At 44.6% G+C, this 24613-nt stretch overlaps 1 protein-coding gene and 1 long non-coding RNA gene across 2 annotated transcripts; both read right to left on the reverse strand.

Annotated features, from left to right (window-relative positions):
• Positions 1-214: 214 nt before the first annotated feature.
• ehd1b (EH-domain containing 1b) lies at positions 215-18940 on the reverse strand. The gene is made up of 5 exons (XM_048236342.1): positions 18066-18940; positions 13712-13809; positions 4156-4568; positions 3683-3847; positions 215-2160 (listed from the first exon to the last, which is right to left on the reverse strand). Exons 1-5 carry the CDS (start codon positions 18464-18466, stop codon positions 1642-1644), a joined length of 1596 nt encoding a protein of 531 aa, XP_048092299.1. The 5' UTR covers positions 18467-18940; the 3' UTR covers positions 215-1641.
• Positions 18941-21171: 2231 nt separating this feature from the next.
• Positions 21172-23429, reverse strand: LOC125291031. The gene is made up of 2 exons (XR_007192906.1): positions 23217-23429; positions 21172-21931 (listed from the first exon to the last, which is right to left on the reverse strand). It is a non-coding gene; the product is annotated as an uncharacterized LOC125291031 (long non-coding RNA).
• Positions 23430-24613: the final 1184 nt, after the last annotated feature.

Here is a 24613-nt window from a genome sequence, read left to right on the forward strand (position 1 = left end):
ACAAAATATTAAACTTTGCACTCTGCAATACAGCATATACACACCATTAAATCAAATATATTTTTGAGTACACCATCTGTGGACAGATGATTTTTATTTTAATTTATAAAATGCAGAATAGAATCCAGTAGGGGGCGCTCGTGATATGGCAGAGCTTGCTCAGCTTGTTCAACAGTCAGCCAATGACAAAGTACACATAAAATTAACAAAATAGTGTGTTAATGTGATACATTTTTATTTCAAAATAGACTAAAACATATACATATGAACATTATTTATAGAGGATGGCTGCTGTTCTATTCATTTTGTAGCTATCGGAGGCACTTTTGCTTCAAAACAGGTCTTTTTAATAAACAGTGGTGTCCTACGAAACATACAGAGAATGTTGACTTCAGAATTACACGGTCGTTCGTTTGCCATGTACTCTTCTACAGAACAGGAAATTCTTTGGAAAGGCCTGTGAAACGTCTACACAGACTAACAGTTATGTTGTATATCAATGTGCATCACGCTGACTCAACGCAGACAACATTTGTTTCACCACACAAATAGATTGTGATGAGTGTAGTGTTTGCAACTTCTGGAGAAGCTGTATGCGGTCATAACATAACTGAATAGATCACCACTGTTTTTAAGGCCTGCACAATAACAACACTGTTCTGCATGTGACTGTATGTTAATGGTGTATCTACTACACTAAGCACTAGACAGCCTTTTGATAACTAACAAAGTCAAAAAACAGAATCATACGCAGGGTGGAAATCATCGCTTTTGTAATTAGATGTAATGTGTTATAGAGACTACATGTGGACCCAGGCAGATTACCAGCGCGCGCGCACGCGCACGCACACACACACACACACACACACACACACACACACAAAAAATTCTCCCTTCTCCCACTGCACAAGGGCTCTTTTAATACAACCCTTGTTGAGAGATTGTTCCACTGCTTGATTCTTACATTGAGGAGTGTCATGACAAGGGCTCAACCTTCACCGAGAGAGCAGACTGGACGAAAAAAACTACATAAAACAGCTAAAAGATGCCAAACATTTTCATATTTAGATTTAGAGGGCATTTCACATGCATTGTTGCATACACTGTGGCAGAATACTTTCGATGAGAATAAAAATGGTGATTAAGAAACCATTTCTATGCTATACGAATAATAGTGGAGATAATGGTTCATACTATAATAATATCACATCACTGGAATTCATGAATAAGTTAGTTTCATTTTTGTATATTATTTATTTATGGTTATTTAATAGGGTGTATTTTACCAACTCCATCTTTGCCTTGCAAAACGTTTCCCTTGTGAATCCCCACCTACCCAGAAGGCTGCACTCAAGGCACCACAACGATCAAAACCTGTTAATCACGAGACAAATGCCTAAAGTACAGGGTTTTTTTGCTTTTTGGTTTTTCTTAAAAAAAGAAGACATATGCCAGCAGATTACATTTGTGTGTGCTCTCCCACACAGGTTTGGGATGTTTTGTAACATTGAGGATTCTGGAATGCAAACCTGTACGCCTTTTACTCCCTCTGAATTTAACCCCTTAGACCCCACGCTGCCCTACCCCCAGCCCACCCTGGCTCAAAGACCACCGTCGCCCGTCTGCTTTGCCCGGCTCCGTCTACAGCCCCCGTTTGGAGGGTGGAATCAGGTGTTCGGGGAGGTCGGTGGGCAGCTCGTGGCCCTCCAGCTTCACCTTGATGAGGTGGTTGGCCAGCGCGAACTCGTCGTCGTCCAGGAACCCGTCCTTGTCCACGTCGGCCAGCTTCCAGATCTTGCCCAGCACCGTGTTGGGCAGCTTGGACTTGACCATCTCCTTCTTGGCCATGTTGCCAGACACCTTGCCGTTGACGGGCGACAGCGTGTAGAAGATCTCGTCGGTGGGCTTGTCGCGCGCCACCACCCACTCCAGCTCGTCGATGCCCTCGCTGGCGCCCTCGCCATAGCCGTGGCCGAACGGGCCATTCATGGTTCCCTCGAAGGCGCCGCCCTGCACCTGCTGGCTGGGCATGTTCGCCTCCTCCTGGCGCACCAGCGTCATCAGCTTGGCGATGTCGTTGGCCAGCATGTCCTCCACCGACTCCATCAGCTTGGGCTTGATCACCTGGAACTTGCTGAAGTCCTGTCCAGCCAGGATCTCCTACAAGGTGTACAAGACCAAAGGCATGTCAACATACTGCATGGATTCATTGGAGTATTCTTACATGTTATCTATTCTAGATTGTTTTTCTAGATCTGTACTAGGAGTGTAATATTTTTGAAGCACAATGGGAATAGTATTTTGAAAAGGTGTCAAATGTTTTTTGACGTTAATTGACATATATACTGACATTATGGTTTGTGTGGGAACTTGAACTTGAAACATGGTCCGCAAGCAAAAAAACCTACTGCTGATTACTGTTAAAGACTGCATTTGGTACATTCAGTACACATCTGTACTGAACCTAAAGCCCTGTACTTAAATGGTTCGATACTAATGTGTACCTTTGCACTCCAAATCTGTACAATGTCAATATGGATCACTAACAAAACTATTTGACTTTTTTGCAATAGTCTACATCAATGACTTGCTAGAAAAAGAGATAGATCTCTAGTAGTATTTCATGTTAATATTGATCTATACTAGATTTCTAGTAGACCATTTTGAATGAGCAGAAAGCACTCTTTAATGGCGTGGTGTGAGTTTAGATTGGGGGACTGCATTTGGTAAATGTAAACAAAGCAATGACTATATTAATAGTAATAGAAAGAAACAAACTCAAGTTTAATGACCACAGGGAGTGGGAAGATTCTTAAATGAGTCGTTCCATGACATTTAATTCAGTTATGTGAGTCATTATTTTCTCAAGCGATAATGTTTCGTTGAGTGTCCTACTCACATCCTGCAAACAAAATCTAATGACACAATTGATATTGATTCTGCCTGCTAAGTCCACCATTCTCTCTTTGGTGGCCACGCTTGCTTAGTTTGTTGAGACTCCACAAATGCTTTTATCATTTATCTTCTTTAGGGATAGAGACCATGATTTATCTGGAGTAAAAAAACAAAAAAAAAACCAATGGGGCTCCCTAAATCTTCAGTTACAGGAGGCTGTCCTGCCGTTACCTGCATTTTGAGATCCAGAGCTCCTCTGTTTTTCCTGCTCTCCCTTAATTCACTGTGTCTCCTATGTTAGTCCCCAGGTGAGATCTGGTGCTCTTTCTCCTCCCAGAGCTCCTCTGTTTTTCCTGCTCTCCCTTAATTCACTGTGTCTCTATGCTACGGTTTCCTCTGTGCAGAGAGCGGGCGGGCTGTCCTGCCGTTACCTGCATTTTAGCCAGCTTGGGGAAGTCCCCAGGTGAGATCCCTCTTTTCTCCCTCCCAGCCTGCTCTCCCTTAATTCACTGCTCTATTTTAGCCAGCTTGGGGGAAGTCCCCAGGTGAGATCTGGTGCTCTTTCTCAATCTTGGTTTCCTGCTCTCCCCAATTCCTGTGTCTCTATGCTTGTGAGCTGCATGGGCTGATCCTGCCGTTACCTGCATTTTAGCCAGCTTGGGGAAGTCCCCAGGTGAGATCTGGTGCTCTTTCTCCTCCCAGAGCTCCTCTGTTTTTCCTGCTCCCCATAACACCGTGGTCTCAATGGGTTTCCTCTGTGTGCAGAGAGCATGCGGGCAGGCCGTTACTGCATTTTAGCCAGCTTGGGGAAGTCCCCAGGTGAGATCTGGTGCTCTTTCTCAATCTTGGTGTATATTTCGCCCAAATTGGCAATGAGCTCCTTCTTTTTGTTCTCCTTCCCAAACATGTTGGGCATCTCTTTCTTCAGAGCACTAATGATGTAGGCATGGACCTGTGGGAGAGACAAAGGACGCTTCAAACTTGGCTGATATTTGTTGGCTTGTCTAAATCTTTCCATCCTCCATAGAAAAGTTTGAAACCTGTCCAGCTGAGTACCAAAATAAAACATTATTTTTATTAAGTGTCTTAATCTGGGAACTATCGACTCGCATTCTAAACATTGCACTAGATGACATCCTCCCATTCTTTAGCCTTCAAAAGGTTTCCTGGAACAGTCCAATACGATGCCAAAGGCCGATGAAGGAATAGGGCCATGACTCATTCACACCAAGCGTCGTTCTCAGCTTCCCTGGCGCTTACCTTAGCCAGGCGGGCGCGCTTGATGAGATCGTTAAGCTTCCTCAGGGCAGCATTCCTGGGCAGGCCCTGGATGTCGCGGAACAGGTCCTGCTCCTCGGCCTCGAACAGCTTGCGGTTGTCAGCCACGAGCAACGGCTGCGCCCAGAAGGAGCCAATGTAGACGCGGATGACCTCGGGCGTGTTGACGATCTTGCCCAACGACCACATGAGGGCACCGTAGACGCGCATCAGCTGCTGCGTGCCGATCTGGTCGGCCTTGTTGAGCACCACGCGCATCTTGTCCTCGTGGTTCTTGAGCGCGCGGATCACCTCTGAGAACTCGTCCGAGATGTCCAGCTTGTGGGCGTCGAACAGGAGGATGATGCGGTCCACTCGCTCGGCGAACCACTCCAGCACGGCGGCGAAGTCATAACCTGGAGTAAAGGGGCGGAGGATAGACAGACAGACACCACAGACAGACACAAGAGAGGAAAGAATGTTTAGATGAGTGGGTGTATGGGAGTCGAGGTCTGCACTCCCACATGAGTCCCGGGAGACCCCTTCGGGTTGTAACACAAAAGAGTGTGGCGTGGGACAAGTTTTGAAATCTCTTTGCGGGTGCGAGCGGGATGAGAGAGGTGCGTTTGTGGGTGCGGGAGAAACAGATTCACTGCACTCCCACAAATTAAATATGTGCGTAAAATAAAATATGGAAATTATTCAAGTAGTTTAGGCTACATAAGTACATGTAGGCTCATAAGTGGGTTCAATTATTTCCTGCTGCTCCGATCCATTGTCGTAATCGAAAGGATGACAGAGGAAGAGGGCACCACTAGGCTACATCAGTTGTTAGTGCCTTTCTAAAAGGAAGGTAGCCTACATTCAAAACCAAATCAGACATCTGGCAGTGTTTCTCAGTTGTGTGAGTTGGGTGCTCCTTTCGTGAGACAGAAAGCAAAACTAAAAGAACTGAAATCCCTCCTGCATATCTTGTGCGGGCTTTAGTGGGCGGGAGCGGGACATAAGGTTAAGGATGCGAGCGGAAGTGGGACTAAAAATCTGTCCCGCGCAGACCTCTGTATGGGCTGGAGAAAGGGGAAGCCTCATCACCAGCCCCAGCCCCATATATCAAACTCGGTTTCGATCATGTCGTGTTGTACTTGGTTCTGCATACGAATTATAGTAATGATATGGTGCCAAGGAACATCCTCATAATTATGTTTGCCTCTCCAGGACTGAGTCACGTGTACAGTATGTTTGGCTTCTCACTGTGTATATCCATCAATGCTTGCTGACAGTGCCACCCAGACACTTCCTGCAGCCTGCCTTCAACCCCAGAAGCGCTCCGCATCGGTCCGGGCGTCCAAGCAGCCACAAACAGGTAATGATTACACAATGAGCACGGAGACGAAAAATATACTCGCTGTTTTTCCTGAGGCAGGAAACGGAGGACCAAATAAGCGACTCATTCATTCTCCCGCTGTCATCTCAGTGTGACATGGACGGGCCAGAGAGGTGCCCTCAGATGGGACATGGGAGCCTTCCGAAGGCCAGGCTGTTCCTCTCCTCACACATACGCACACACACACACACACACACACACACAAACGCTCTCTCTCACTCACTCATTCATACACACACACACAGAAACACACCAGCGTGACAGCGGATCCCGCCCCTACACACACACACACACACACTTGCTCTTGACACCGTCACAAAACAGGAAGGAACCCCAGGAACATCCGCGCTGGAGCGGAAGGAGACGCTGTCTCCTTGTCCTAACCTCCTCCCCTGCATGACTCAGTGGCAAGGTCGTCTTTATCAGGAGGTCACAAGGCCAACACGGGGGTGGGTGGGGGCATGGGTACAATGTTACCACTGGATTACTTATCAGGCTAGCGAGGCCGGAGGGATCAGAAGCAGGCAGAGCAGGGAAATTAACTCAGACAATGGGACGTATATATATATATATGTGTGTGTGTGTGTGTGTGTGTGTGTGTGTGTGTGTGTGTGTGTGTGTGTGTGTGTGTGTGCGTGTGCGTGTGTGTACGTCTTTTTTTAGGAAGGAAGACGATCCAGCGAGTGATCTGTAGCTCCCACTATGGTAAAAGCACTCCATACGTCTCCAGTGTCACCAATGGCAGGATCTCAAAAATGACCACTTATCATTTGTGTTCTTCCTGGGGGGAAATTGAGTGATAACAAGCATAGGCCTTTTCTGCATACCATTTGTCAGTCCTCGGAAAATAATCAGGGTTTGGTCGTGATTGACAAAAGGACCTCAGCCACTTCACATGACTTTACTGCTAAGCATTTACATGCTAAGAACTTTAATAAGTAACCATTTCACGCCATCTTGTACAACAGGGCGGTTTCAGCAAGTGCAGTAAAAAGTCAATCCATACGTTTACCACAGTTACCACAAATTAGTTTTATACTACCACCCTCGTAGTCCTAAAAAAAAAAACAATTCCACTTTTTTCTAAATAGGCTAGTCTTTTTTTATTATTTAGAAAAGTATTAAAATTCATTCAAACATTATTTCACAGAGTAGGAAGACTTTCATACTCTCTGTCAAAGTTCTGTCAGCGTCAGCAGGATGTCAGTGTTACGACCTAACTGGGCTTAACCTGATCAAAGTCTGCCCTGAAGACTCCTCTTATCTTCCGTCCCATAAAACAGCACAAACGCGGGAGTGGCTTCAGTCCATCGAGCAGGGAGGGTGAGATCAAACGTGAAGTGTAATGTGATCTGGCTAATAAAACGGTGGGTGCCTGGCAACAACCCCATCTTTATCACCTAGTTTACATGGTCTCCACGGAGAGAGAGAGTGGGAGTACGGCAGGACGATAAGATTTAAGAAAAATGTCTGAGTCAGGCCTCTTTAATTTAATTTTGTGTTTTTCTGTAGAGGTAAGATCCCTCAACAAGGGTGTTCCCTCAGGGGGAATGTTTGATACCAAAGATGGGTAAGCTCAACTGAGAAGGAGCCGTGATAAGGTGTACATATGAACATCCACATGTTTTTACCTACACACACACACACACACACACACAGTGGGGGAGGGTGTGCCCAAATGGAAGGTATTCTCCTGTTTTTCCCCGATTACATGTCAGCCCTCTCCCCTCTGGTTCCTTCCTCTCAGCATTTTCCAAAAGGAAATCTCCCCGTGAGGCATTCTGGGATAGCCCTCCCCTTCATAATAACTCTTAAATCAGTTCAGGGAGTCGGGAAATGATAACGGAACTACAGTATGTAACTTAAATTAATCTCAAATACTTACACAGCACAGCATTTATCTCCAGCTAGAGCAGTAGCATTCATAAACCACACCAAAATGTCCATATATATCCAGTGTGTTCCTGATATAAATTTAAACTATTGCTATTTGGGAGGAACACCAAACGTTGCTGTAATTTTTTTATTGCACCACCATATTAGAAACAAATGTTAAGAGCTTAAGTGCAAGCCTCTCATCTGGCACTAAATAAACGTTGAGGGGGATGCCGGACATTCACAGAGTCCATGAGGGACTAAGTAGCCTACATGTCATGAATGCACAGATGTGTGGCTGACCACTGTTACACAGATGAAAGGAATGTATATAATCATCTGAGAGAGAGAGAGGGATGGAGGGAGAGAGAGAACAGGAGAAAGAAAGAGAGAGAAGAGAATGGGAGAGAGAAAAAGAAAGAAAGAAAGAAAGAAAGAAAGAAAGGAAAAAAAGGGGAGAGAGAGAAAGAGAAAGAGAAAGAGAGAGAGAGAGAGAAGTCTCAGGGGTAGAAAGTGTGGCCCACTGTGAGCGCTCGTAGTAAACTGACACCAGCCTCCAGGGTGCTTGACGGAAATAGAGCAGCCCAGCTGTCTGTGAGTAAGCCGGCCCGTTTGTATGCACTGTACATACAGCCTGGGTTCTGACGTTTTCACTGCAAACATGCTCCGAGCTACACGGCGCTACGCTAGCTGGGCGACTGGGCTGTGCCCTGCATTCCTGCTGCTGGCCAGGAGGTGTTGATAGTACGGTGGCTATCGAGGTGCAGATCGGCCCGATGTAACCAGATCCCAGAAGCACAGACAAACGCTGACAAAGACTGAAACTAATCAGCTGGACACTTCCTGCTCTGGTCTGCCACATGACCAGACCAGATGCACCAAGGAGTGAGAGAGCATGGACACACACACACACACACTGGAGTTGGAGTGTGGGTGGGTGTGGGGGCGGGAGGGGGGGGCATGTAGTAGTGCCCACAAAATGAAAGTGAAATGAGAGCAGGAACTTGGAAAGCACAGAGTTGTCTCTCAAATATCTCTCCAGCATTTCCCATAACACATATGGCTTTCAGTTTAGGAGGTATACCATATGGGCTAAGCCTCAACTCGAATGAAACCGAAATTAGAAACGTCACAAATAAACCACCTTGATGAGGCATCAAGATTGCTTTCAGGGGTTCCCCATTTCCTTCTTGAGGTTGAATGTAAAATCGGAACAAGGTTTCGAAAGTTGTGCAAACTCGAAGTGTGTGCATGGACGTGTGTGAGAATTGAGCTTTAAAATGTCTCAATAGCTTATTTATTATTCCTTATCATTTCCTCTGTTTCAAGACACCGCACTTGACCCTTGGCTCTTATGTCAGTGTCATCCAGGCCAGTCATCCTCTTGTTTTATTGGAATGACCAGTGTTAAGGGCTCGGTAATGCAGGAGCTACATGGACGAGGGTGCTTTAGTTCTGGATCCACTGTACAGCCCTATGTTTCAAGCTCTTGAAGGGAAAGTGCTTGCAAAAGCTTTTGAGACATTTTAAAGCACAATTCTCATGCACGTCTATGCACACACTTCAGGTTCAGTGTTTGCACAACTGCCAGCTACAAATACTTCACACAGGCTTTCAAACACTGTGAGGACTTGTTATGTTAAAGTGATGTAGCAATATGGAGGAGCACTGCCTAGTCACAGTAATAATTAGCCAATCTGGGTTTTTACGGATGGTCAGCTTTCAACACCACAGTACAGGGTCTTTTCCAATAACAGAGCGCCCAGGGTAGTGGAAAAACTCCTGAGAGGAAGAACGTTCAGGAACAGAGGTTCTGAAGCTGACGACGCAACACATCCACCACCCCAATGGCTAGAATGACATCATCCCTCTTTGGCACAGCCACTCCATTTTTTAAGGAACTCTTTGGCATTCTCTCTCATTAAGAGGCTATGTGTTGCCTGGTGCCAAAGGGGTGTTGCGTATTCAGGGGATGTTCGGAATGCTGGCATACGTCCACAGAGAAAAACAGCATGATTGCGCTCCTCTGGAATGGAGACAATGATGATGCGATGACTTGCCTTCAACAAGCCACGTTGCACAAAGCTGTTGTCACTGCTAAAACCATATGTGTGTGCAAATCGCTCGGTATGTGTGGACATGGGGGACAACAAAGCGCCAAAATGAAGGCTTCCGTTGCCAAGCGCCATCTGATCCAAGATGAAGACAACAGCCTGCCAAAACTAGTGAAGCCACTTAAACAAAAATGTGGCGCACTTCACAATTCAAGAACGTATACAGTAAACAAAGGAAAGCGTAAATTTACAACAAGACTCGTCCCGGTCACTGGCAAGGTCATCAGGGCAATCTAAACACCACCCGCATTGAGAAAACTAAAAAAAGGATCTTTTTTTCTTTCTTTTTTTTTGAGTACCAACAACAGTTTGGCATATTGCTTTAACCAGGAACAGACTTCTACACTAGTCTGGCAGGCAGTTCAAAACATGACCTCTTATGGGGGAATAAAATGTTTACACACAAACTTATTTACGTTATTCAAGTCAATAGCTCTGAATCTCTCAAAAAAATCTCTCAATCAACAGGTCTCACACTTGGACATCTCAACAGATGGTGCTGACACTCTCTCTCTCTCTCTCTCTCTCTCTCTCTCTCCACCTCTCCACCTCTCCACCTCTCCACCTCTCCACCTGAGAGTAGCTCCCTGGCAGGGAGTAGTGGGACACTGTGGCTGGCTCTGTGTCATGATTAACTGGATGTGAAGGCACCCGTGGGCTTAGAGACCGAGTAAGGCCAGCAGGCAGTCAGCAGACTTCAGCAGATTATTAACTAACCCCGCCATCGGGCCAACAGAAAATGGAGGGCACTAAACAGGAAGTGTGAGTTCACCTTCGGCGGCAATAGAGGGGAGAATCAGTCATGGAGAAACCACAGCTAAAGAGGCTGGAATCAATGGAACGAATTATCAAATTATTGAAGTGATCCATCATTACAATGTATTCATTTGTGTATGATAATCCTTTCTCTTTTGAGTTCCCATGTCAAACACTATCCCATAAGAAGAAATCGACACTTGTAAAAATGGACTTTGAAAGTCCAACGTTCACGAGAAAGTGAACTGTCACCATCGTGAGAGACATACAGTAGACAAGGAGAGACATCAATGAGAGTCGACTTTATATGATGTAACGAGACAGGAAGCGAGAGAGAGAATGTGTGTGAGGAAAAATGGAGGGGGGGGGGAAACAGCGTAGTGGAATGAGTGTAGTGGAGAGCGGTTGGGAAGGGAGGAAAGAGAGCATACAGGGAGAACGAGTGAGAGCAGCTATTTGGACAGATGCCACTCAACACACACAGACAATGGGCCACCACACCAAGGCCTCACTCTGACGTTTCCTGTGTGTGTGCATGCGTGCGTGCTATATACCAAACATATTAGAAATTGAAATATAAGAAGTGTGTGTGTAAGTTGAGGTAACTATACACTAGTGTAGACAAGTCACAGGTTGACGTAAAGGGGTGATGTGTGTTTGTGTTCCCAGGCTGAGGGAACAGGGATCGCTTCATATTTTCCGTGTCTGGCTAATTATTGTAACAGGGCTCTACATCAACTACATCAGGCGATAACAATTACAGTTTTTCAGAAGAGGAAGAAGGTCATTAGGTTGAACAGGACTGGGTGGGTGCTTTGGTTAGTTCCAACACACACACACAGGTACACACACGTACACACTACACACAAAAAAAAACACACACACACTTACAACAAAAGAGTTCATTTGTTTCCAGTTCCATTCATCTTTATGTTTGCTACACTCTTCAAACGGCGTAATGTTTTCCAACCTGGGGCAGAAAATGAGGCAATGTAAAAACCTTCCTCCATCTGCTGTCAAACATCACACACACACACTATATATAGACAAAGCTATAAGTGTATGCAGGGACGTATGAACAAGGTGGACACAAAACACAGCTATCCTGCATCCTTCCTTCCAACTCTGAAGCTATAGGTTGACTCTTTCACATCATATGGTGTGGCCCCAGCTAGACATAGATATGGGAGGCTTATGGGACTCTTATTTCCCCATTGAGGAAATGACAATCAAAGGATGCATGATCTGGTATAGCCATCACTTTCATAGAAAAAAACATTATGACCTACAAATAGCCTTAATTGTTTCTGATACCTAGTTGTAAGGTTCAGGCAGACTTTCCTCGATAAAAGACGCCTCCCTCATAATGTTCTATGACCTCCAAATAGCCAAAAGTGATTCAAACTGGTGACCCCAATCAAGCTGTGCCCTTTCACAGTAACTTCACAAGGACATGTAGTGGTCTCACTACCACACCCATCACTAGCACCAGGCTGTCACTCCCCTTTGATCTTCTCTCACCTCTCACTTTCATAGTGGAGGCAGCTGAGGCAGAGACCTGGGCGTCACAGGGTCATCCATTCCTCAACAATGACAAATGCCCACGGGACAAGCTGTTGGAGAAAAACAACCCCTCCCCCCACCCCACCACCACCACCACCACCACCACCACCACCACCATCATCATCATCTCCGCCAAGCTTAGCCCTTCACTGCACAACAGTATTATTGAATGGCAGTCATACTGCTGCCAACTGGGTGGGTCAGTCTGGGGGATAAATGTTGTGTGCTCATTGACCGTAAGTCATTGTCGCTACAGGCTCATTTACTGCCCGAACAAATCAGTTGCTGATGACTAAAAAGGGGAATCACAAGGAGGACCTGACTTGATTGGATCCACGTAATGGGAAGGTAAACATGTGAAGGTCAACTCCAGGAGGAGAGTCGGCGCACGGTGAAGCGGTTCATGAAGCTCCCGCATCCATGTGAGAAATACAACCGAGCGGTCAGGAATGTAAGTGAACTCCAGACGCCACCTGCTCTGGATCTACAGGTCAGGGTTTACTCATACATTAAGGCCTGTAGAGTTAGGGAGTCCCTGGCATGCACGCACATCGGCCACGTTTTCCCAAGCCCCTTTCCTGGGATCCACTGTTCTACCCTCAAAATCAAGATCAAAGTCATTCTCTTTTGGTGTTTATCTATTGTGCTGTACCACCAAAAAGTGTTCTACACTTCTAGGTGGTTTAGATATTATAAGATATTGTCCTTTCCCAAGATCAGGGCAGTGTCACCATCTCTTGTACTCTACACACACACACACACACACGTGTAAAAGGACACGCAAACGGACACACACACACACACCTCAGGAACAGAAAGACTTCCCCATCAGTGCAGCGAGTGTATCTCTCTGGCCCTGGCCCCACCCTAGGGGCTAGTGCAGCGGTAGCGTCTGTTTCCTGGCCGATGTGGCCCCACTCTTTGTCTGAGCATTTATCTCAGGGTGCCATTCTCACACACACACACACACACACACACACACACACACACACACAGGGCTCCCATAGCCAGGCATGTGTGCACACACACACACACACTCTCACACACATACACACAGGATAGGAGTACAGGAAGTCACCTCAGAGTGACACTGAGCACCTCAAAAAAGAAAGAGGAAAAAAAGCGCCTTTCTATGATTCACCGGACGAACGGACACAGACATGGACACGCACACAACATTTAAATCCTAAGGGATTGTCAGTGTATGTGATACACAGTAAACATGATATTTCCACAAAACCTCACACAAGTGGGCATGCACACTTTACATATATACACACACATATGCACACACACACACAGAGGAACATTGTTATGCACTAATATAAACAGGACAGCTAAATATACTCCCCTTGTAATGTGGGGGCAAGACACAGTAAATTCAATTACCTCTCTTTCTCTCTCTCTCTCTTTCTCTCTCTCTCTCTATCGCTATCTCTGCGGCCTAGGGCGTGTCCACATGTTTGAATGTGGCCGTTCAGAGTGTGAAACGAACGCCTGCTGTTGTGTGCTGTGTTTACTGTGCGTCTCTGACTGCTGGGAATCTAACAAATTTATGTTTTGATTTGAATAGGGAGTGAACCAATGAAGCAGGCTTAAAACCCGACCAACTCTAAGAGATACACAGACACAGACAAGGTGAAAGCAGACGTGAGCGAGAGAGTGTGGTGGGGAAAGAGAAAGTGGACAGAGGAAAGCTGAGACCAAGATATAAAGACAGCGACACAGAAGTGAAAGCAAGCAGATGAGAGTGAGAGAGAGTAGTAATGGTGAGGGTGAGAGTGAGAGAGAGAGAGAGAGGGATGATGAGGGTGAGAGTGAGAGAGAGAGAGACAGAGAGAGACAGAGAGAGCAGTAAAGCACTCACCTCTACTGATCCTCTGCTTCTCTCCCGACAAGATTCCTGGGGTGTCTATGATGCTGATGCTGTCCAGCACAGGGTTGGGCATCTGGGCACACACGAACCTGCCGACACAGACACACACAGACAGACACACACACACACACATACACACACACACGTTAGGACATCTGGACGAAAACCATATGGTATTGAAAACAAACAACTGCTATGTGAATCAAACTTTGGCAGACACTTTTCTCCAAAGCAGACCTATTTATAGTCATAACCATGACCACACGAGTGTCACAAACAGAGAATTCTTTGACCACTACTGGCCTAAACTTGTGGCCTAGTAGGCCCTCCATGCGCCACAGCCTTGGGTCCCCATGCTGCCTGCAGAGCTCTGCAAAACTCCAAAACAATAAGCAGAAACGCTCCACTTAGCACTCTACCAAGCCTTAAATAGCAATGTTATTGGTTTTGGAGACCTTCCAGCATAAGACAGAAAACCATATGCTGCCTTAACCTTTGGCCGAGTGCAAACAGCTTTCAAGTGAGCAGAGAGAGCAGTGTGATCTCTCTGCAAACATGTCTTTCAAATTGCAGTGTGCCAATATAATAGCTGAAACAGTAAGTGATTGTGCCCACTTTAGTAGTGACGAGTATAAGTGTTACTACATGCTCAACTATGGCTGTGGCCACAAAAAGTGCAAAGCCATCATCTTTCCCTTCTGTGGTGCTTCTGTGTGCACTGCATGAGCTTCTCCCTAGGCAAAAAAAGGCTATCTCTGTAAAAACCTTCTTCTCACCTTTTCCATGAAGCCATGTGTTGTGCTTATCTGTGCCTGTGTGGACATAACTCACCCGCTCGGAGCGGTACCCTCCGACTCCAGCCCCCTCGCACTAATCTTTTCCCCGTTTCCACAGCATGCCTGCATATTGAAGTCATGCACAAACAGACACCCCTCAGCCCTCCGGTTAAGCCCTCCACCAGTCACTCTCATCCCTTAAAGTTTTCCTGTCAGTCACTACCCTCCCTCTCCCTCTCCCTCTCTCTCTCTCATACCATCACTCTCTCCCACCCCATCATCAATCCTGCCCCCAGCCTCCTCAAACCCTCCTCTCGCTCGCTCAGTTTTTCCACATTTCCTCAGCTTCGTGCATTCTTGGAGTTCTTGGCCACGCTTGCCAGCCAACGTGGGTCTCTTTTTTTTTTTTTTCCCCCTGTGTGTGGCTGTTGCCAGAGCGCCAAACAGAGCTTTACAAACACAGAGACGACTCAGGGAGGCACGGGAAAACCCCCAGGGGAGCCTCCCTCCCGAAAAAACAGCCGGCCTGTCAAACAGCCGGGGCCTGGGGTACCTCGAGGCAGCAGCACACACGAGGAGAGGTATTTATGGTGGCCCTGCCTATGTTCGTTAATATGTAGTACATGTACATGTCAACCTGAAGGTGTCTGTGACAGAGGGAGAAAGATAGAGAGAGACAGGCAGAGAGGGACAGAGAGAGGGACAGAGAGAGTGAGAGAGAGAGAAAAAGAGGGAGAGTGAGAGAGAGAGGAGGAGTGGAGGAGGGGACTGAGGACAAATAGGCTACCCTTCAGACACCACAGCGGTCACCTTCAGTTCACCTACACCTGACCATTACCTGACTGGGCTAAAAACAACTAGTCCTGAAGCAGCAGCAGTAAGTAACAAGTAGCCCTAGGGTTTCTTTCTGCCACAGCAGAATCAAAGGAAATACTTGGGTCAAAAAAGCCCCTGAAGAAATGCATGCAGACGACACTTTTTTTTTTTTTAGAGTGAGAGAAGGAGAGGGAGACAGAGTGCCAGTAAGAGGTCATTTGACTACAATTATGGGAAAGTGCTGAGTAAGCGCCCTGATTTATTGGAGTTGTGGCACACAGCGAATACAAAACGGACGGCCTTTTTTTGTTTTTCACTGACCACATGACCACGAAAAACTCAAGAGTCTGCACACAGAAAACCTGGGGTCACTACAGATTTTTTACAAACAAAGCTGTAGAACAGTCTCTCAAAAAGTCTCGGTGTCAAACTTTTTCTATCGGAGGGACAGATTAGTCTGATGTGTTTGGTGTTACGCAAAAAGGACAAGCATGTGAAAGGGGTGGGACCTGGCAGCATTTAACGGATTCACATGAATCTGCAGGCAGTGCAAAACCTTTCCCTGACTTTACACACAAAATCCCATTTTGCCCCAAACAGAGCCTTCTGGAATAGTGACCTCCCTCACATACTCATCTGTGTCATGTTAAATACATCCCACATCACACTGGCCTTTCCTGGCAAGTCCCAACACGGTTTACTGGGAACAACAGTGATCTCTGTATGATCTTGGTCTGGTTTTGTAAATATGATATCCAGTCACAGATTTCATCTGTGCTCGTTCGGGCCTGTGCAATGCGGGACAGAGGTCGAACAGGCTATAAGCTCCAGCTGGATCCGGCGCTCTTACCTACAAACAAAGATAATGAGTGACTCAGACACCAATGACTGTTAAGACAATGGCAAGGAATGCTCTTTGTCATATGGCACAAGCTAGTTGGAAGATATGAGTATCATGCCCACAGGAGGCTGTGAAATGTATACACCGTAACATGGCAGTTGGTGAAATAGCCGATGTGATTTCTATCTAGCTAAAAACAGAATCAGGTCAGCTGTGATTCTGGCTATCCCTGACTCTTAAATTTGCCTTTAAACCTTTTAAGGAAGAGTCAGAGCCCCTTTACAGTGGTCCAGAGGGAGCTGTAACTGTACTGTTAAATCCCAAAATGATGCACTGAACAGAGCCTGTTGATACTGAGACGGTTCTTCCATGAGGACTGACATTAAGACTCTCTTTCCTTTAAGGAGAACAGCTGAACAAGTCTGTGCCGTGTCAGCTTAGGTCATATTGCTCATACTGAGAGAGAATGACAGCTTTTTAAATGCACAGAGAGAGAGAGAGAGAGAGAGAGAGAGAGAGAGAGAGAGAGAGAGAGAGAGAGAGAGAGAGAGAGAGAAATCCAGGGAATCCCATGGCCCACAAATCCCAACTTGTGAGAAGCAAATCTACAGTGTTTCACAATGAAACTGACTCCCACAGGCCAAAGCTAACAAAAAGTGCAGAAGTGAAAGTTGATCCCTGCAAGTCAAAAGTGAAAGTGAGCTAGGAGCAAGAAACAAGAAAGACTGATGGATAGATAAAAATAAAGAACAGGAAAGACAGGGCACTTAAGAGGGCTTCAGAGGTCATTACAATGTATATGCAGGCTATCAGGCTAGCTCTGAGAGAGGTAGGCTAGAGGCTTTGCCAGAACAAGCCACTGCATTACACTACCACGAATAATTGACTTGTCATCAGCTAAGTTACTGCTCTTTTATTCTGCACCCCCTTTTTTCAGTCTAGCTGTCATTCACCTCATATTCCTCACTCTTTTTCTTGTGGGGGCAGTTTTATGAGCCCAGCCCAGGTTCAGACATGTGGGGAATGGGGATGTCCAGCATGGGTGCTTCCACACTCGGCATGTGTTGAACATTTGCTGATGACAGAACCCAGGAGATTCCCTGGGGCATTTGTGGCTGCTTTTGTCACAGCTCCAAGGCTGCCAGTTTTCAGTTTCTATATGAGACAAATTAACAAACGTATCTGTGGCCTATCTGCCACTATCATACAGTATGTATACCATACTAACATCCTCCCATTTTTCATTCATCCAGTAATTTACCTTTTCCATGTTGGAAAGAAGGACACAGTCTCAGACCACGACCCTTTTAAACAAGTATTCATAGTTGATTAGTTTCCCATGCATCTGCCTATTGTTTACATATTATCACCAAATAATGGCTATGAAAAGCACCTTTTAAGCACACTCTACATTAATTTTAGCGGTCAACAACTACAGACGACTGCAAAATGAAAAGACACCTTCTGACAAAGATACATCACATGGCAAACCTTTCAAACTCTCAATGTCATCTTGCCACCAAGACAAGCGGGGACGACTCTGTTGGGCGTCAACCCCACCCCTCTGTCATTTGTAGCGTTTTACTCTGCCTTTGGAATAGTAATACAAATCTGTGGAAATGTTTTACATGCTAGATATAACCTAACTTCATTCATTAATTTATTGAATCCTATACGTTTAGCCTCATTCGCTAACACTTGGCCTTTCAAACCTATGTCTACAGAGTCTTTGACTGTTGCAAGCGAGCTAGCCAGCTAGCCTATGGGTGTCCACAGTCTGGAGCAATGGACACCTAGGGTAGAAGCTAGAGAACATTGCGATGCACAATGATGCAGCTAGCCTGGTGCATTTTCGTTTGCCACCACACAAAGAGACTGCAAAAAAAGACTGCCTTTAAATAAATACACTCACCTGTTCAGGAAGGCGTTGCCAAAAGCGTTAAGTTTTCGGAACGGCTTTTTAGGATCAACAACCAATGCATTGCCTGGCACCAGTCCCTCTTGCTCTCCGTACATAACCGCAATGAAAGAATCGGTGGTCGGTTCGGGGCCTATCCTCATACCAGGAAAGTCTTGCTCCATAAGATGCCTAATGAATGTAGTTTTGCCTGTGGAATACTGGCCGACCAAAAGCACCATGGGCTTGTTGTCAAAGTCAGCATCTTCTAAAGCCGGTGAGTGGAAGTCGTGAAAGCGATAAGCGTCTTCTAAGGGAAAGAGTTTTTGTTTGTAAAGACGTTTCAGCCCATCCGAGACAGTCTGAAAGAGTTCGGGATCTTTCTTCTTCCCGTCCTTATTTGCCCAGCTGAACATGCTTACAATTTAACGTTATATGTGTTCCTCTGGTAAATTACTATATGTTGTGGCTGATTCAGCAAATGTAACTGTTGGGAACAAGCTGTTTAGCAACTGTTCGTTTCAGTCAAAATAACGGGGTACTGGCTAGTCTGTTGCCCTGTCTGTGTTGCTCGCTATGTGTTAGGTTGACTAGCTGGCAAAAAGACATAAACTGAATTTCGTTAGCTACTCTAAAACAAAAATCCGTTTAAATATATATATAAAAAAACGACGAATATGCCGTAACGCCTTTTTACCCCAACACTCTCCCCTGTCAGTTGGACTTCACGCATAGAGCACTGCAACTGCTCCCTCTTCGTCCCGAGCTCTGAGCGAAGTGTCCCGCTTCAGCTGCTCACAGCAAAATTGTGCTAGAGTGTATCAACATCAGACTAACCGGAAATACCGATGTCAAAATAAAAGCCCAGATGAGGCGGCCATATGAATATGTAGGTCCTTGCCAAGGGGGCAGACGAATTCCCGGAAGTAGAAGAATCGACGTAGGCTGGAGGGACCACCTCTCTGCTAACTCCCATAGAAGCCCATTCATTCTAGGATTTTTTTGAAATACCATAACTTCATATAACATATATCTTGTGCCGATATTGTAGCTTCTGTGTAATCCACATAAACACTACAAAGGCAAAACAGACTCCACTACCTCGTCCGTAACGTTGGTTACCCGTGAGAAGAATGGTTAGCTTGTTCGGTTGGAGGGAAGCTAGCTTTGACGTAATCTCTCTTATCTCGCGTAGGGAGATAACCGTATTGTTTGGATAAGAAGCTCAGTCCACCTTACTGTCTATGACGGTAACTCATAAGCAAAACCTAGCATACACGACCGTATGTTAAGGTAAAGCATTACACAGATAGCCTAGAAATCTAGACGCACCCTAGCGGCGGCAAATTAATTTCAATGATATAAGAATGATATAAAATGAAGTTTGATGGCCATGCAAATTACGGGAGTTTTCCGGGAGAAATAACAAAACGGGAGGGTGCTGGGAGATGACCTTGAAATACGGGAGAAACCCGGGAAAAACGGGAGTGTTGACAGGTATGGAAATTGTTGGGAATTTAATTGATTAACACATCACATCTGTTATTGAGTGTTGTTGATACACTAAACTTGTGTCCTCGGAACCAAATCTGACAGCAAGCAGCTTTGAAGTTTTGGGAGTATGCAGGCAGGCAGCTGGTGGATACATAAATAGGGATCAATAAAGTATCTGTCTATCTATCTATCTATAAGTTAGCGATAGTGGGACAATATGCATGTGGGGCAGCCGTGGCCTACTGGTTAGCGCTTCGAACTGGAGGGTTGCAAGGGTTCGAACCCCGACCAGTAGGCCTAGGAACGGCTGAAGTGCCCTTGAGCAAGGTAGGCCAACCTAACCCCTCACTGCTCCTCATGCGCCGCTGTAGCAGGCAGCTCACTGCGTCGGGATTAGTGTGTGCTTCACCTCACTATGTGTTCACTGTGTGTTGAGCGTGTTTCACTAATTCACGAATTGGGTTAAATGCAGAGACCAAATTTCCCTCACGGGATCAAAAGAGTATACCGGTATATACCTATACTTATACTTAATGTCAGTCATCTGCTCTCCAGCACCAGTAGGGTGCAGTCTTGAGCTGTTTCTTTGGTTGCATTTCTGTCTGAGAACTGAAGCACTGATCAAACAGTTGTAGAGCGCTCTCATAGTCTTGTTAAACAAGTTTTCTCTTTAATCAGTGCATATTATCATGTTTTTTTATGAACTCAATTAAGCATTTGTGTAATGTGACATTCACTCAACTGAAGTAGAGGAGAGGGCAAGGAGAAAAATAGGTTGCAACCCTTGAACCCTGACTCATACTGTAGCTGTCAGCCTTTGTCTTGGTATGTGGGTAACATACAGTCAACTGAGTCTGAGTCTTTATCATGTTTTTTTTTTTTTTTTTAATAACCTTTGGTCAACTTGCTTTGGTGTCTAATCCTACAAGGACTTCAATTTTGATATTGAAGTTAAAAAAAGTTTATAGTTGCAGGAACACCTGATCTCTTCTTGGAAATGCCTTTGCACATTTCTCTCTCTCTCTCTCTCTCTCTCTCTCTCTCACTCACTCACTCTCTCCTTTTAGTGCTTACATCTTATTGGTTTTCATCTTGACAATTTGTCTTAAGCATCTGAAGACAATAGCTCTCTCAGAGAGTAAACCAAGGGAAAGTGAAAGTTCAGAGGGATCATCTTAACCTGGATTTCCTGGAAATCAAATGTATGTATATATAGAAATCAAATGGAGAGAGAGAAGCTCCATGATATTTTTATTCTCTGTATTAATGCATCTTTCATTAATCTGTGGTCATGACTAGTTAGAATGACTTGATAAATAATAATTAGCCAACTAATTCATCAAATAAGGGGTGTTAGTGTTACAGAGTGCCAACATACTGACTTTCAATGAAAATGCTGAGTCTACCTTTGACATATGTACTGCTTTTCTATTTTACCTGACAACAACCCCACTTTGTGGCAGAATGTGTTAATTATGATGAATCTTAGCATTAAATGTTTATGCTAGGTCTAGATAATTCATTTATTGGACTTCTTCAATTACACTTTCAAGCTATAATGGAAAGTATGGAAATTGTAGTATATTATTTATGTTTTTGTTTTTATAAATGCACCCAGACACAAAAGTTCTTCAGACCAATGTAGTTTATTGCTTGTCTTTTTTATTACATTTCTACACACAATAAATAAATGAACAGTGAAGTAATGCAGACAATGTACTATAAACACAAGATATAATTACATTAAAAGTATATTACAATTATTAATTCATATTAGAGATGTTATGTAATTATCTTTGGCAGACTACAAACTAAACATCTTTTGATCTCTTCACTTCCCTTAAATCCGTGTAAGTCTGTTTTTGCGACCGACTCTGTGTGTGTTCAGTAAGGCAAACAGAACAGTGGCCTACAGAACTGACAGGCAGTCAAACAGCAAACACTGGCTGTCAATTCATAGGTCATCACCCTGTGTCCCATTCTCTTTGTTATAACTTTACTGTTGCTTTGAAAAAGAAAATGGAATTTATTAGGCATAATGTTATTTAAAGTGTAGGAATGTTTAAGGTGTTTCCTCATTCATTGATCCACCTGAGTAGGCCATAGGTGAACTCGCTGCAGGTAACAGCATCTCCACTGGAACTATGGCAACTTCCACATGGAGTTGCTGTTACAAGCAGCAAGTACTGGGTTTTCTTCCAACCGGCACGGCAGCACAACATGACAGCAGGGATGGAGGGAATGTCCACTAGCGCTCTTACCTCTGCTCAGATTCATGGTCAGTAGTAGGCTTGCAGTGTTCATCTGCACTCACATACACCAGTTTACACTGGGCTATAAACAGGATGCCTCAAACAAGGTGTCAGGAAACGTCTGACACAGGTTGTCTGCAACAAAAGAATGAAAGAGAAGAAAAAAGGTTAAGTCAGGACTTGGACTTAGAGACTGCCATGCAGTACAGTGTACACGTGAGAGAACCTGTGATAGAAATCGACTTTGCCCTCTTTTTTTCACTCCCCCATCTTTATGACAGGCCATTGAAGACATCGTGCGGCCCAAGCCTCCAGCAGAGTGGCCAAAGTGCCAAGGCCTATCTTGATAACAGGACTTTTATGATGGATGTCAACAGAGGGATACAACTCAGAATGTGAATGTGCCGATTGACTGAAATGGGTGTGTCAGTCATGATGGCGTTTGGTCTTTGCCTTTTCTGCAGTTTTGAAATATGTCTCTTTTCTTAGTTGGTTTGTTTCTCTGATCATTTCTCCTATCTCATCTGGGTAATTTTTACTATCAGTATTTGTCTACCAATTTAGTCCTAATAATGTTACTTACATCTTGATTACAGAATCTGCAGTCATTATTTTACTGCTTACATTATCAGTTAGTTCCACTGTCTTCAGTAGAAAAGTTTCCCTATCTATGATACTTTCTAGACTTTGAGGTCAAGCTAGCCCTCCGCTCCCTCTTACAACCTTTGGAAAAACAAAACTATAAAGCAATTAAGGAAGGAGAGGCATTTATGCTTTTGTTTCTGTCTCGTACCATGCACACTGTTCTCTAAGTGCCTGGCCTTAGTCATCTGACCAATCTTCTTGGTATGTACAGAGGGGTAGAGAATAACTGTTCTGGATAAATATTCTGCAGCAATCCAGACAATAATGCAGAATAGTGCAGAGTTTATTATATAGCGCAATTACCAAAAGTAATATTTTCATTTACTCGTCTGTTCATCTCCTGATAAATAAACATTCCAAATATTTACACCCAAGATTGGAGGATATTTGACAAGATAGATTTTTTTCCCCAGCACTGACTTTATAAGATTGTTTTGTTTTTTCGCCACCGACTTGTATGACCATGTAACTGGTTATCTGTCAGTTATTAATACAAGGAGCCATAAAGATTAGGCATAATGGTGGACATGTTTGAGTAGCTGCTTGCCGATCAATCGTTACCACACTCTCAAACAATGGCCTACACTTTAATTTCCTGACTTCTCTGTTCGCCCTGCCTTCTTCCCTGACTCATACCAAGGCCTTCCCTTTTCACTACACCTGCACATTATTTGAAAGAACCATTTCCATTATGTTGGTTAGCTCTGTGTAGTTTTAGTAGGAATGCTACTTTTTCACCCCTAATATCTGTATAAAATCTGTAAGTTTTACTCACCTTCCAGCAGAGGCTGGCCAATCTGGGGCTCTTGCATTGTTGATTGGATTGGTTGGCATTGCAGGACAGAGACTGAGAGAGAAAGACAGATAGAAAGAGAGAGTGTGTGTGTGTGTGAGAGAGAGAGAGAAGACAAGCAGTGCAAAGCAGATTCAGAGTAGAAGAGAGAAGGGAATAGGAGAGAAGAGTCGAACACTAGAAGTTAAGGTGCAGTAGAGGGTGCGGCAGGCAGCAGTGCAATGTCAGAGCCGGAGAGGGCCGTATAAGAGTGATCGGGAGTTAGAGCCTGGTTAATTATTACACATCACGTCAATATTTAACAGACCCAAAGCCCTGCCCCTCAATACAACATCCTGTATTAACACAGACCAACACAGGAATCTAATACTGGACATAGATCACTATATACTACCAAACAGAACATGAAAGAAGATAAATAAACATGTATTTTACATCCTGACTGAGTCCTGACCCTGATCACATAATTCAGATTAATTATGCAACTCTATTCAAATGCTTTCACAGCCTGGTCTGTGTCCATGAAACTCTTGTTTAATGCATGCAAGTGTCTCAGCAGTGAGGCACCTGTTCAGCTGCATCACGATGCCCTGTGATCCAAAGAATCAGAATGTTGAGGGATGTGCTACTGCACATTGTCTGGGAATTCTGCATTGGGTTAAAATGATGTTGTGGTTGAGGGAGCTGTGGCACAAGAGGCTGCAGCATCTGTACTATATTTGTATCGAAGTGGACATGGGAACCCAGGTTTGAATCTGAATCTGACCCACCACCCCATCCCTCCCCATCTCTCTTTCTCTCTTTCTCTCTCTCTCTCTCTGTCTCCCATTGGCTTCCTTAAAAAAACATTAAAAAACAAGATGTGGCAGTTGTTGGTGGAGGTTGGTGTGCTTGTATACACCCCCATGGCCTGACCTCTGTTTCAGTAATCACATATATTATGTGCACTGCGTTGATGTCGGTTTGAAGAAGTTTGTGATGAAAATGTCTGAATTGACACAATAAAATAATGTGTATCCAGACTCAAAGTTTCTAGTTTAACAAGTAATGTTGATTAAGCTTAATGTTCAGGAGCTGGATGTGAACAAGCAGATTTTTTTTTTTGGCACACATCATTTATGGCTTGAGGAAATGGCTGACTGGATAAAATTATGTTTTACAATGTGATAAAATGATGATGATAAAAGAGAGAACAGTCCAGGGGTTCATTTGATCTAAAGACATACATATGTCTTTGTTATTAATCAAAGGAAATGGCAAAAGCTTACTGCATGTAGTGTCTTATGAAAATGCCGTTATCTTTAACCTGGACATGAATGCACTTAGAAACCAATTAGTTATAGAATGCTTTAACTGGTTTCATTGGGTGGGAGAGGATA

Source organism: Alosa alosa, chromosome 2 (assembly GCF_017589495.1).
Source record: "Alosa alosa isolate M-15738 ecotype Scorff River chromosome 2, AALO_Geno_1.1, whole genome shotgun sequence".
In the NCBI taxonomy this organism is placed as follows: Eukaryota; Metazoa; Chordata; class Actinopteri; order Clupeiformes; family Clupeidae; genus Alosa; species Alosa alosa.

Bases quoted from the DNA above. Each gene is read 5' to 3' on its own strand.
- ehd1b (XM_048236342.1), bottom strand. From the start codon at position 18,466: ATGTTCAGCTGGGCAAATAAGGACGGGAAGAAGAAAGATCCCGAACTC. The intron at 4,569-13,711 runs GTGAGTGCTTTA...CCTTTACTCCAG, and splicing joins GAAGCAGAGGATCAGTAGAG to GTTATGACTTCGCCGCCGTG. The intron at 3,848-4,155 runs GTAAGCGCCAGG...TCTCTCCCACAG, and splicing joins AGCGCGCCCGCCTGGCTAAG to GTCCATGCCTACATCATTAG.